Source organism: Mauremys reevesii, linkage group 11 (genome assembly GCF_016161935.1).
Source record: "Mauremys reevesii isolate NIE-2019 linkage group 11, ASM1616193v1, whole genome shotgun sequence".
Taxonomy (NCBI): Eukaryota; Metazoa; Chordata; order Testudines; family Geoemydidae; genus Mauremys; species Mauremys reevesii.
The window spans coordinates 13,357,498-13,372,513 of record NC_052633.1 but is presented as its reverse complement, the minus strand read 5'-3'; the positions used below and the strand labels follow the sequence as shown (position 1 = coordinate 13,372,513).

Below are 15,016 nucleotides of genomic sequence, written 5' to 3'. Positions count from 1 at the left end.
TTGTGTGGATATTTCCTTTTAAATAACATAAAAATACATGAGTGGGGCCACATTTAAATCCAGAAAAGAGGAGAGTAGGTTACAATACAAAGCAGCCTTGCTTTTGTAGCTTCCAATATCCACATGCTTCCCAATACACACACACTACGCCTACCCAGCAACCTCAAAATCACATAGCAAAACTGAAAGACCGTGTAGCACAATAGCCAGGGGCAGGGCCGCCCAGAGGATTCCGGGGCCTGGGGTCCTTGGCGGTGGGGGGCCCCGCTTTGGCGGTAATTGGGCGGCGGGGGGTCCTTCCGCTCCGGGACTCACCGTTGAAGTGCCCCGAAGACCCGCGGTAGGGGGCCTTCGCCGCCGAATTACCGCTGAAGACCCAGATCTTTGGTGGTGGGTCCTGGGGCGGAAGGACCCCCCGCCGCAGGTCTTCGTGGCACTTTGTCGGTGAGTCCCAGAGCGGAAGGACCCCCCGCCACCGAATTACCGCTGAAGACCCAGATCTTTGGCAGTGGGTCCTGGGGCGGAAGGACCCCACGCCGCCGAATTACCACCAAAGACCCGGAGCAGAAGAAGCTCCAGGGTCTGGGCCTCGCGAGTTTTCCGAGACCCCCAGAGCGAGTGAAGGAACCCACTCCAGGGGCCCCGAAAAACTCTCATGGGGGCCCCTGCGGGGCCTGGGGCAAATTGCCCCACTTGCCCCCCCCCTTCTGGGTGGCCCTGGCCAGGGTACCGGACTGCAACTCTGGAGAGTTGGGTTTTCATACCAGTTCTGCCATTAGTTTGCTGTGTGACACTGGACAAATCTCTTCTGCATTCCGTGTCTTTGTTTATTCTCCTGCTCTTTGTATTTTCTGTTGAATTGTAATTACCTCACGACAGGGACTCTCTTTTACTATGAGTTTGTACAGCACCTAGCACAAATACTACTACGAACAAAGTTAACTTTATATGTTACCCCACTGGCACCACACTAATAGTCCCACTTTTACCCATTGTTAGATATCCTCTGTTCATGCCTCGTGAGTCTTTTCATAAACATACTTCAACTATATCATTGATATGCAACCACCAAAATAATTGCAAAATTAACAGGATAATAGCTAATGTATATGTAATTTGGTTATAGTCTGTCAACCCCAATTTGTGGATTAAATGTGTGCAAATTCACTTCTTTAATTGTTTTGCAGAATCTGACAATTTAATTTGAAGAGCCGGCATGTTTTGCTTTTAAAGTTGCCCTGTGAGGATTTCTTCTAGTGACCTCTTGGAAACTTAGTTTGGAACTGAAAATGCAGAGGAACCACGAGACACAGGATAATGCTTATCTCCTAGTTGGAGCACCTAACACAAATCTCAGAGTTCACTGCCCAGTTACCATTATCTTTCTGGACAATGCCAAAAGACTATGCAAAGCAAAAACATTGTAAAACACGTAAATCTATACTCCTGCATCATTTTGAGATTACTTTTAACCTCAGCCTTTTGCAACAGATTTCAACAAAGGGGACTGAAAGAATTAACAGTTCTTCTGGATGAGAATCCTGTTTCACATTAATTTTGCGGACATGGCCTCCACCTACACTGCATCTTTTAAATGAGCTCTGATAAATCACTGACATGGTTGGTTCTGAACATGATTTGGTTCATCCCACACATTTGGTTAGTAAATCACAGTTAGTGAAACGTGTTTTTCTCTTGCCAGAGGCCTACCTTGGCACATGACTGGCTTCTAGTGACTCACCAAGTACAGAGGGTTTTTTTGCCTGTGGACAGGACCCCCTACCCAAGTTTGCATAACAGGGTTGACATCTCCTCTTTACATCCAGCTGTGCATTTGGTATAACATATAGTACCAGAATGCACTAGCTTGCTTGCTGCTGATGTCAGAGTGTGTAGGTCCTCTGGCATTCTATCCCATGCTTAGACACTCTGGTTTAGTAACAGATACAAAAAACGTGAGTTCTATTCTACTTGAGTTCTGCCACTGACCTGCAGCATGAACTAGAGAAGTTAACATAAGAACACAAGAATGTGTCAAGCCAATGGTCCATCTAGCCCAGTATCCTGTCTTCCAACAGTGGTCAGTGCCAGATGCTTCAGAGCAAGTGAACAGCAGAGGGCAATTATTGAGTGATCCACTCCTTCGTCCAGTCCTGGCTTCTGGAAGCCAGAGGTTTAGAGACACCTAGGCCATGGGGCTTTTAGCCATTGATGGACCTATCCTCCATGAACTTATCTAATTCTTTTTTAATTCATTTATACTTTTGGCCTCCACAACATCCCCTAGCAATGAGCGCCAGAGGTTGACTGTGCTTTATGTGAAGTACTTCCTTTTGTTCGTTTTAATCTTGCTGCCTATTAATTTCATTGGGTAACTCCTGTTCTTGTATTACATGAAGAGGTAGATAATACTTCCAATTCACTTTCTCCACACCATTCATAATTTTATTGACCTCTATCATATCCCCCATTAGTCACTCCCAGTGTTTTCAATCTCTCCTCTCATGGAAGCTATTCCATACCCCTAATCATTTTCATTGATCCTTTATGTACTTTTTCCAATTTTAGTACATCTTTTTGGAGATGGGGAGAACAGAACTGCACATAGTATTCAAGGTGTGGACTTAACATGGATTTATATAGGGGCATTATTCTATTTTCTTATATCTATCCCTTTCCTAACAGTTCCTAACATTCTGTTAGCTTTTTTGACAGCTTTTTTTTGTATATGCAGTTAGGATTATGTTTTCTAATATGCATTACTTTGCATTTATCAACATTGAATTTCATCTGCCATTTTATTGACCTATCACCTAATTTTGGAGATCCTTTTGCAACTCTTCATGGTTTATTTTAGATTTATAACTATCTTGAGTAATTTTGTATCATCCACAAACTTTGCAACATCACTGTTTAACCCCTTTTCCAGATCATTTATGACTATGTTGAACAGCACACATCCCAGTAGAGATCTTTGGAGGACTCCACTATTTACTTCTTTCTGCTGTGAAAATTGACCATTATTCTTACCCTTCCTATCTTTTTAACCAATTACTGATCCATGAGAGGACCTTCCCTCTTATCCCATGACTGCTTACTTTGCTTATGAACCTTTGGTGTGGGACCCTGTCAAAGGCTCCCAGAAAGTCCAAGTACACTATATAAACTGAATTACCCATGTCCATAGGTTTGTTAACCCTCTCAAACAATTCTAATAGATTTGTGAGGCATGATTTCCCCTTACAAAAGCTGTGTTGACTCTTCCCCAATAAATCATGTTAATCTATGTGTCTGATAATTTTATTTTTTACTATGGTTTCAACCAATTTGCCTGATAATGAAGTTAGGCTTAGCATCCTGTAATTGCCAGGATTGCCTCTGGAGCCTTTTTTTTTGTTTTGCTTTAAAAACAGGAATCATATTAGCTATCCTCCAGTCATCTGGCACAGAGGCTATTTTAATCAACAGGTTACATACTACAGTTAGTTCTGCAATTTCATATTTGAATTACTTCAGAACTCTTGGGTGAATACTATCTAGTCCTGGTGACTTATTACTGTCTAATTTATCAATTTGTTCCAAAACCGACTCTACTGACACCTCAATCTGGGACAGTTCCTCAGATTTGTCACTTAAAAAGAATGGCTAAAGTGTGGGAATCTCCCACGCATCCTCTGTAGTGAAGACCAATGCAAAGAACTCATTCAGCTTCTATGCAACAGCCTTGTCTTCCTTGAGTGTTCCTTCAGCACCTCGATCATCCAGTGACCTCACTGATTGTTTGCCAGGCTTTCTACTTCTGATGTACTTAAAAAAAATTTTCAATCTTTTCTTAGGTGCTCTGCAAACTTGTTTTTGGACTGCGTTATTATGCTTTTACACTTGATTTGCCAGAATTTATGCTCCATTAGATTTTTCTCAACAGGATTTGACTTCCAATTTTCCAAGTATGCCTTTTGCCTCTCATTTCAATGTGAGCATGTATAGAACAGGTGACACAATCACAGTCAAAAGGTATAGTGTGACAGGGCATTATAAAAAAGCATTGATAAAAGTCACTGTACATTATTTACTAAGGACACTGATTGTAGATTTGATTATTTGGAAATAAGTTTTCATAATAATTTGGAAGAGGTATTTTTAGTAGTTTAGTATTTCAGTCATGCCTTTTAAAATAACAATCTGAATTGGTTAAATAAAATTCAGTGACAAGAAGACATTTTGCCGACTGTAAAATGAAACACTTTACTAATATAACATAACTCTTGTGTACCAGATTTGTTTAATCGAGCAAGTACACTTGCAATGATTGTTTTGTGCTATAATAAATTCATGCTTTATTTAGAAAATTGAATATCAAGCTGCTTTTAAGAAGTACAAACTGTCCATAGTATAAACTGCCAGTTTTTACTAAATGAAACTAGAACAGGTTCCCATTTTCTCAAGCAAATAGTCATCCACAATATAAAACTGTGTGGGATTTGATCCTTTCTGAACAGTTATTTATCAAACATAAAGAAGGGCTAATCCACAACTCTGGCCTTGACTACGTACAAGAAATGTGCACCAGCATAACTAGATTGATTAAGTTTCACTTTGGCAACCCCTAGCACAGTTGTGCTGCAGCAGTGCAAGGTGAGACTTATTTCAGTTTAACAAATATAATTATTGGCGAGGGCACTGATTGGGGGTCAGAAGACTTGGTTCTAATCCCTGGCTCTGCCACCGACCTGCTGAATGACCTGGGACAACCCATGATCCCTCTGTTTCCTGCCCCACCCTTTGTCTTGCCTGTCCAGTTGTAAGTTCTTTGTGACAGGGACTGATTTTCACTATGTCTAGCGCAAAGGGGGCCCAATCTTGGTTGTAGCATCTAGGTACAAATGATAAATAATAACGTTAAATCAACATAAGCCTCACATCATGCTGGTGTAGCTTGTTTACATTAAGAGCTTGCACTGGTGTAACTAAATCAATTTAGTTATATTGGTGCAATCATACCTATGATTACATAATCAAGCTACCTCAGTACAAAGTGATCACTCAATAGCTGACCTCTCAGCCCCCATTCTCAAAGGAAACCTACACAACACTTTCAAAAGATGAGTCCGGGAGCTTAAATTCATAACTTTGTTTGACACTAAAAATCATGGTCTTAATAGAGACACTGGATTTATGGTTTATTACAACAATCTGTAACCCACTAACCTCCCCATTTTGCCCTACAGGAGTGTTAATGGGCCACTTCACCTTGAATGGTCCCTTAGAATACATACTAACTACTTATTCTAAACAATCTGTTTAATCTTGTACTTACCTGTGACACTTGGAGTACCTTTCCCAGACCTAAAGAAGAGCTCTGTGTAGCTCAAAAGCTTGTCTCTCTCACCACCAGATATTGGTCCAATAAAAAGTATTACCTCACTGATCTCGTCTCTCTAAATCAATTTAGCCATATCAATGAACATTTCTTGTGTATTGATTAGGCTTCCGGGGAAAGAAAAGTATGGGTGAAGGATAACTGTTCTGATCTGATGCACAGCCTGAAATTCATGAACTTCCTAGTAACTAACCTGTGTCAATTTTGTTAAGACCAGATGCTGTCATCCTTTATTCATGCAGAGTATTAACCTTTCTTGGCAAGGAGTCCCATTAAGGTCAGGGCTACTCATGAAGTAAGGTACTACTTAATCATAGAATCTCAGGGCTAGTCTACACTTACCTGCCGGGTCAACGCGGTGAGTTCGACTTCTCGGAGTTCGAACTATCGCGTCTAATCTAGACGCGATAGTTCGACCTCCCCGCATGCTCCGGTCGACTCCGGTACTCCACCACTGCAAACGGCGGTGGCGGAGTCGACCTTGGAGTCGCGGACTTCGATCCCGCGGTGTCTGGATGGGTAAGGAGTTCGAACTAGGGTACTTCGAGTTCAGCTACGCTATTCACGTAGCTGAACTTGAGTACCCTAGTTCGACCCCCGCCCTTAGTGTAGACCTGCCCTCAGAAATGTAGGAGTGGAAGGCACCTTGATAGATCATCTAGTTCAGTCCCCTGCACTAAGGTGGGACTAAGTATTATCTAGATCATCTGTAATAGGTGTTTGCCTAACCTGTTCTTAACAACCTCCAATGAGAGATTCCACAAGCTCCCTAGGTAACTTGTTACAGTGCTTCACTACCCTTACAGTTAGGAAGTTTTTCCTAATGTCTAACCTAAATCTCAATTGCTGCAATTTAACCCCAGAACTTCTTGTCTTGTCCTCAGTGGTTAAGGAGAACAATTTATCACCCTCCTCTTTATAACAATGTTTTAGGTATTTGGAGACTTATGTTCCCCCTCAGTCTTCTCTTCTTCAGACTAAACAAATCCAGTTTTTTCAATATTTCCTCACAGGTCATGTTTTTTAGACCTTTAATCAATTCTGTTGCTTTCCTTTGAACTTCTTCCAATTTGTCCACATTTTCCCCCAAGTATGGTTCCCAGAGCTGGACACAGTATTCCAGCTGAGGCCTTATAGTGCTGAGTAGAGTGGAAGAATTACTTCTAGTGTCTTGCTTACAACAGTCCTACTAATGTTAATTAATGAAATTAAAAGATGGCAGAAGCTATCCTCCTTAGCAGCTGTACCCTAATTAGCTGACCTGTAAAGGGTTAAGAGAAGCTTAACATGAGTTGGCACCTGACCAGGGGAACCAATAGGGAGGCTGTACCCTTTCAAATTGGAAAAACTACTGGGGGTAGGGAGGTTGTCTTTGTCTCTGGCTGGAGAGAGGGGAAGGCAGCAACAAGCTGTAAGCTTTAAGCCAGGTTTGGGAAATCATCAGCATCATACCTAGAAATTCCTCATTTGGAACCCCAGAGATGTAAGTAGCACTGGAAAAGTTAAGACAGATGTGATTAGGAACCTTTTTGGTTGTTTTGGTTTGTGGATTCCTTCATGCTAACCCCAGGTGCTTTTGTTTTTCTTGTAACCTTTAAGCTGAACCTCAAGAAAGTTATTTTTGGTGTTTAATCCCTAAAGAGCCTGAGTTTTCAGATGTCTTTCTTTCTTTTTTAATAAAATTTACCTTTTAAATTTCATGCGGGTCCCCACATAGGTACCCCAGAGTTCACATTTTTGGGGGTATACCCTGACAGGTCCTAAGGTCAGTAACTGTCCTATATGATGACCTGGTCCTTGAATTGGCAACCAGTTTCATCCATCTGCAGGCAAGTGATACAAGGTGTGTAAGACAGAATGACAGCATGTTACACAAGAATAAGTCCCTCATTCAGAAAGGTACTTAAGCAGGTGTGTAAATTTAAGCATGAGTCATTCTCTTCAAAGTCAATTGGACTAAGCACAGCCTGCTTAAGAACCTTCCCAAAACAAGGCCTAACTGACTGAACAAAGTAGAAGGCAGTGGAAAAGTAGACCCATTCATCTTTAATAATTAGACAACCACAGAGTTAACACCCGAACATGAAAGCAATCCATGTAGGTGTTAAGTGTCTGAATAAATATGAAAGCTGGGCTGTTATTTTTTAATCTTCTTCCGCTGTGCAAATAAAATCATCCCTTCACCCTCCCCTTCATGTTGGTATTCATCTGCTATTGCAGAATAAAAAGTAAAGCCCGCCTTGCCTAGTTCAACAGGTCTTGCCTGTTTGCTGGCGTGAAAGGTTTCTGAGTCAGGGTCAGTACTAATGAGGAAGAAGGAAGGCTCACATAGATGCTCGTCAGCTAGAAACATAAATAAACCAGCAGTCTGGCTATTGGCTACTTGAAGCCCATTTGGGGTAGAAGAAAAGTAAGAAGACTGGGGGTAGAGGGGAGCAGGGCAGGTGGCGTGTCACTTACATTACAGATTTCACCATTTAAAAGGCTAAAAGTGAGTAATAGCCTGGCTCTTGGTTAGATCCCATCTGCCGCCTTTGTTTGGTCATTAAAATTGTTTTTAAAATACGTAATAATGTCTAAGTAATGAATGTTGAATTATTAGCATAAATACGCCACCTTTTTTATTTGTTTATTTCACCAAGAACATGTTTTCCTCTGTTTAATGATGATAATTTATCATATTAAACTAGAGCTGCCGGTTTGTTTTCATATTTGTGTTTTCTGGGTCCTCCCCGCCCCCCGAGACATCTGTGAGAGGGCGGTCCCAGGTAAAATAAATAAATAAAAGCCTTCGTAACGATCTCCACAAAGCCAAAGCCAGTAAATTGCCTTGATTTACCACTGATGGCCCTCGTTTCTTCTCATTTGCTTAGTTTATTGCTATTTTTCCTCTATTTTTCTGTTTAAGGCTTGCCGAAAAAAAGAACAGCAGAGGAGTCTGTACAAAAAAGGAGAATATTTAGAGTCACGGGGGAAACAAAATAGGAGAGAACTTCATTTTCATTTCTAGTTTGCTTAATGAATAGTCCATAACTGTTCTTTTAGTTAGGTGGGGCCAGCTTTAAACACAAGCAATCCTCACTGAAACCATCCTCTGATTCAGTAATTCACAGCGTATCCTGACCTTCCTCCCCAAACGGCCAGCCAGTGCAGTGAAAGAGGGAGGAATTTAGAGCTGTTACAAGCTTTCATAACAAAACTTGGAGCCAAGCAAATCTGACCTTGTTTGCAGTTTCATTGCATATCGGAAACTTGGGCCATGTTCAGTGAAGATTTGTCTAGAGCAGATTTTGTGGTCCTGTTTTGACGTGAGTTAACTGATTGGCAATTAACTAACATGGCTGTGAATATTAGCCTAGACAGTCCATAGACACTTGTTCTAAAGTTGGTGATTTACCCTAAGACTCACCCTCTATGTTTGCAGAATGTCTAGACTAGCATTTGCAATTGTGTAGCTAACTGGTCATCAATTAAATTGAATTAAAACTACCCTCAACGCACCTTTTAGTTTGAGTCAAGCTTACAAACCGTTTAGCATGCCTGGTCTAAGTTTTGAGCAACCATGAGCTCAAGTTGTGGTTTGCAGTGGAACTCACATGAAACAGCAGGGATTTTAACCTGAAAAGAAGCGAAATGTGCCAATTGGGTTAATGTTTGGTTTGTGCTTCAGCTTTGTTAGAACCAACAGTAGAAAGTTAAATCTTTGTGAACTAATATTAAACAAAAGGTTCACATAAGATCCTGCAAAACAAAATGAGACCTCTCTAAAACAAACATTTTGCCTATCCCTGATCTTTCCCAGGCCAACGATGCAAAGAAAAACATTTAGGGTGGGCATCTGCCATCCCATTCCTTGCCCTAGACTGAGGTTTTGACTGTCCTATTCCCTTGGTCTCCGCATCTCCTACAAGTGTCTACACACAGACACACTCATTTAGAAACACAGAAAGGGGTTTTATAAGAGTTGTACATAATCAAAACAAGCCATATAAGATGGTACTTTATTTGTATCATGGTTTGACGTCATCCATATTGACCAGCTATACCATGTTATGGCCCATTTGGGCTACAATCATACTAACATTTCCTCTCCCTTCCCTTGACAGTCATTCCTACCCCTGCATCTCTCTTCTCCACACACTGCAGCCTTAATCTGGTGGAGCACACTCTCCAACAAGCAGAATACACTGGATGATCCCATTAGCTGGACGTTTCTTCTAAAACAGTCAACTGTCAAAGAATAAACTACAGTGACGTTTAGCGACTCTTAATTTGGCTTTCATCCTCCCCGTTTCTCTTGATTCCTACTCTCAGGCTGTCTGCAGTCTCCGAATGACAGCACTGCACTAGCTCAGATGCGCCACTTGATCCACCACTGACATCCTCTAGCACCTGCAGACTCCACAGATTGTAATGCCACAGCGAGGGTGATCAGATGGCAAGTGTGAAAAACCAGGACGGAGGTGTGGGGTAATAGGCACCTATTTAAGACAAAGCCTCGAATACCAGGACTGTTCCTATAAAACTGGGACATCTGGTCACCCTAGCCACTGCTGTAAATAGATGGGGTGTTACTGAACACGTTAGTAAGGGATAAATGTTACACAAGTATTGCATATGGAGTTCACCTATTGTTTACTGTTTTAGCTGTTTCTGCCTGGCATTTTAATAGGATTAGCCTGTTAAAACCAGCAGTGTTTTTCTGCAAGATCCTCTGACCTTCCCAGGTCCCTTCTTAACACACCTTCACACCAGCTTGCAACACAGAGAAGCATAGACACATTAAATGTGCACTGCCAGTACCTTCTATCAGAAACCCTGGCAACTGTACACTCAGTTGGTGTACTGTTGTTCTTGTACTTTGCACCTCTGTGACTTTGCTGTATCTTTTTATGGTCTGCTTCTATTACCGTCTAAGCCAATCAGCAGAATAGAAACTTCACGTATGAACAAGACACTCTGTTATTGTGCAGTCGAACACCAATATCTGCTCACACAATGGGTAAGGTGAGAAAAGAGGTTGCTTACCCGGAGGAAGGAAAGATCACGGTTGTGTTCAATGTTGGTGATTTCCAGGTTGCCCATGACTACCTCACAGTTCTCATAGTACTTGCGCAACGCACGATACTGCTGCTCAAGATCAGACAGAGAACTCAGCTTGTTCTCAGTACCAGCGCACACTGCAAAAAAAGAAAAAAAAATGTATATTATATATAATGATCAGAGACTCAGAAGCAAAGTGGGGAACAAAAGTTGTAGACAAAGATACACCTAACTGCAATAAAAGTCCTGTTTTAATCTCTGTATTATGTCATAAAGGAAAATGTTGTAAGTTGCCTTAATAGCAACAGCAGTGACAGGTAGCTACAAATATTCTCCATAGTAATCTCAGCAGTATAATATGCGTGACCAAAGGAGACAATGTTGTGGTATTAACCAGAGAACAAGCAAAAGGCTTTAAAAAGCAGAAATGTAAGAAATATTACAAAGCAATGCATAAGAAAGAAGTAAGGGCAAAATCCTAGTTTCAGTGAACCCCATAGGAGATTTGCCATTGATCATAATATGTCTCTAAATCTAGAAGGGCTATTCATAGTTTTAACGATTTTATGACCAGAAGGGACCAAAGTATCATCTATTCTGGCTTCCTTTCTAACACAAGCCAGAGAATTTCATCCAGTTACTCCAATAACTTGTACTAGACTGTAGGAAGCCTTCCAGAAAGATATTCCAGTCTATAAAGTTTTTGTAGGAAGTACAGAAGGAATGAACAAAGAAATTTCCCTTTTCTCTTCTCTGTGATGATTATAATGAAATATACACACATATGTTAAGGATCAGGCAAACTGGAAAGACTTCAAAAACATTTTTTTGAAGTGTAGTTCTATTCTGAAAACTCACTGTAGAAATGGCATCAAATAGGACAGCCCATGTGTGCTTCTTTCAGTGGTTCCAAACAAAATCTGTTCATTTACAAGTAAAAAGATGTTTTCCCCCCCCACCTAATTTAAACTCAGACAGATTCTGAAAGTCAAGCTGGTTTCTTTCCAGGTGCTACCTTCCTTAACAATGAGGATTGCACACTGAAAACATGGTTAAAGGAACATGGTGAGATTCATTTTCTTTGAGATGGATTTTCTTTATGTTTCTGGTGAAGCATGCTTTAAATAATATATCATCTTTTTAAAGATTTTTTTTAAAGCAGGTAAGGAATTTTCCAGTTCATCTGCTAATGTTTAGAAAGGTCATTTGGGCAATGCAGGAGCAACACCAAATGTGCTCAAGCCCACCTTTTCTCCCCTTCCTCTCCCATTTCTTTACATAGGCCTGACTGCTGCCTCTTCTGCTTCCATTTTCCTGCTGCTGTTACCAGTGAATATCCTCTTTCTGAGCCATGGGGGAAGCACACTTTGATGCATGACCAAGAGAGTTAAGAATTCTGCAGGATAAATTACTCAAATTCAACCCTTAAAAACATACGGGGAGATCATGTTTGTGTTTTTGTGTATTCAGGGCCGGCGCAATCCATTAGGCAACCTAGGCAGTCGCCTAGGGCTCTAACATTGGGGTGGGGGGCGGCGACCGCGGTGGCCGGATCTTCAGCCGCCCCGGTTGTCGGCGGTATTTCGGGGGCAGGACCTTCCGCCGCCTCTGTCGGGGGCGGTATTTCGGGGGTGGAACCTTCTGCCGCCGAGGGTGCCAAAAAAAAGCTGGCAGTGCTCCTGTGTGTATTTACATATATATTGGTACAAATCAACAATGTAATCAATCAGTCCCTATCTATGCTGTATTCTGTTAATTCACAGATCAAAAGAACATCTTAAAATTTAAATGAACTGTAAACATCAGATATTGCTGCATTCATCTCTCTTTGAAGTGTATAGCAAATCATCTGCAAATAGTGGAAAAACAGGTAACTGCCTTGTGTTAATGTGTGTGGATAATTACCGGAGTTGCTTAGGAAATGGGTCCACTTCAAAGTCCCCATGAGTGCCTTTATTGTTCGATTAAGGACTCCAAACTGTCAAAGAAGGCCTGGAATTGTATAAAAGATCTTTGGGTCCCAATCCTTTTTATCTCAGGTCTGTTTGAGATTTCATGCTGGGGAAGCCTAAGCCATAAGGACAGAGATCCTAGTTCTGACTGGTCCACCCTGAATATAAACATTGGACTATAACCTGTGAACTATTTCTGAAAGAACTCTTTGCATCTACAAAGCTCTCCATTTCTGCTTTGAATCCGAATCTCAAGATTTACTCATATCTGTATGTATGCTGAACTTTTAACCAATTCTCTCTCCCTTTTCTTTTTAAATAAATTTTAGTTTAGTTAATAAGAATTGTTGTTGTGTATTTGGGTAAGATCTGGAATATTCATTGACCTGGGAAGTAATGTGTCTGATTCTTTGGGATTGGTAGAATCTTTTTCATATGATGAATAAGATTTTCATTAATCCTCATCACATTTGACTTGGGTATCAAGGTGGAGGCCTGAGGCTGAGTTACATTAAGGGAACTATGTTGTTGACTAGTGTGTAACCAGTGAGGTATAATAAAAGCTATTTTGTGCTGGCTTGGTAAATCTAAGTATTGGAATATCCATGAGCTTTGGGGATTGCCTGCCCCACTCTTTGCAGTTCACCCTAATTGAGAGACCTCAACTGGCTCCCGTGGGATTCCAGTCACACATTCCCTCCTAAAGCACTGCAGAAGAGGGATGTCATCTTTCCAGTTCATGTGACAGGAAGTTCTACTATCCACTAAATGGTGACCTTGATTATACACGTTGGCCTTGTCTGCACAGCAAACACTGTGCATGGGCTCACTTACCTGAGCGAGCTTGAATCCAGCTAGTGTTGGTGGCAATGGCAGTGAAGACTGCACAGCCCGGGCTTCATTGTGGGTGGTATAAGCCCAGCACAGATCCTGGATACATACTGGGCTCGCTAGCCTACTCTGAAGGCTACAGCACACTGTCTTCATTGCAGCTGTTACCCATGCTGGCTAGATTCAAGCTTTTGCTGTGCAGACATAGCCAAAGTGGATGTCAAATGAACACAGTGACCAAACTGAAAAGAAGAAAATATTTTTTCTTTCATCTTTCAACTGTAGTAATCACAGGTGTTTCTTGTAAAGATAGCAAGTACAACGTGCTACATGGAGATGTGGTTTCCTGGGTGACTGTGTCCCTTTAACAATTCTGTTTATGATGCCAGAGCTAGACTCGAATCCACCTCACTTGCTCTTAATGGTGTTGGTGTTGCACAGCTAAACAGAAGTGAACAAACAAACAAACAAACAAAAACCCTCTCCTTGCCCAAAAAGTCCAAAAAGTTGGCAGATTGTGACTCTGAATACATACAGGGAACATATCTCATAAATTCAAACATGCAATTTTTACACAGTGACTTTTCAGTGAGTGTATAACCATCCTTTAACATTCAGGCTGGCATTCTGTTCTACATTCAAAGACCAACTCACAGCCACTGAAAGCAGAGTTCCCAGTGAGCTAAATTAAAAAATCCACACTTCGAGTGGCTACAAAGTCAAATTAGAAGATATTTTCTAAACGCACTTTTGTCTTGGGTCTCTCAGTCTGTCACAATTTGAATGTTACTTACATTTGGGGGTGAAATTATATTTAATTTCTTTCCTTATGCATTTCTTCTTTTCTGTCAACCATCTCCTTGTGGCCATTCTTGCACATAAGCAAATCTAAATTTAGCCAAGGTTTTGAAACATGGAGCATATTAAATAAAATACCTGCCAGACCAAAATAGCTTTTTGGGAGCCATTCCTAGCTTTAGACTAAATCAATACAAACAAATCTCTGTACGACTAGAGCAGTGGTTTTCAATCAGTGGTCCGCAGACCCCTGGGGGTCCGCACCCTATGTCTAAGGAGTCGGAAAAAGATTGTTATCATCATAGAACAATGATTTTCAAACTATGGTCCGTGGACTCCTGAGGATCTGCAGACTATGTCTAAGATTTCCAAAGGACTCCGCACCTCTGTTCAAAATTTCTGTAGTCTACAAATGAAAAAAAGATTGAAAACCCCTGGATTAGAGGAAAAATCAATAAAATTGGCTGAAATACACACTTTTCAAATGTTTTGGTATTTTTAAACATCAGAAGGGGAGAGATAGCTCAGTGGTTTGAGCACTGGACTGCTAAACCCAGGGTTGAGAGTTCAATCCTTGAGTGGGCCATTTGGGGCAAAGATCTGTCTGAGGATTGGTCCTGCTTTGAGCAGGGGGTTGAACTAGATGACCTCCTGAGGTCCCTTCCAACCCTGATATTCTATGATTCTAAGAAGTAACAAGGCTTTTATGAGTATTATAAATGCATACTTGTCATATTTATACCAAAGGTATTTTATATTTATATGAAAACAGGAAAAATTCTCCTTTCTGATCTTCACTGGGAGTCTCTATTGGCTGTGGAGATATCTACTGTTGTGTCAGAATGGTTCAGCAAGTGATGGGTTAAAGCAGACAGACAAAGATTTGGTACCAGCTTTCCCTCTAGAAAACTTCTTCTGGCTTACAAAGGCAAATTGGTAGCAGGAACCTGAACAATAATTCCCAGACTATGGTCTGGTGCCCATACACTGGTGGTCCACATGGAACTGTCTT

General features: G+C 41.2%; 1 protein-coding gene across 10 annotated transcripts in view; it reads right to left on the bottom strand.

Moving 5' to 3' along the window:
• Window positions 1-15,016, bottom strand: part of ERBB4 (erb-b2 receptor tyrosine kinase 4) — a 1,095,893-nt gene that overhangs the window by 564,487 nt on the left and 516,390 nt on the right. For all 10 annotated transcript variants that reach the window (XM_039494132.1, XM_039494133.1, XM_039494137.1 and 7 more), the window contains one exon: window positions 10,409-10,560. In XM_039494132.1, the coding sequence (XP_039350066.1) occupies window positions 10,409-10,560 (152 nt within the window). The remainder of the gene's footprint in view (window positions 1-10,408; window positions 10,561-15,016) is intronic.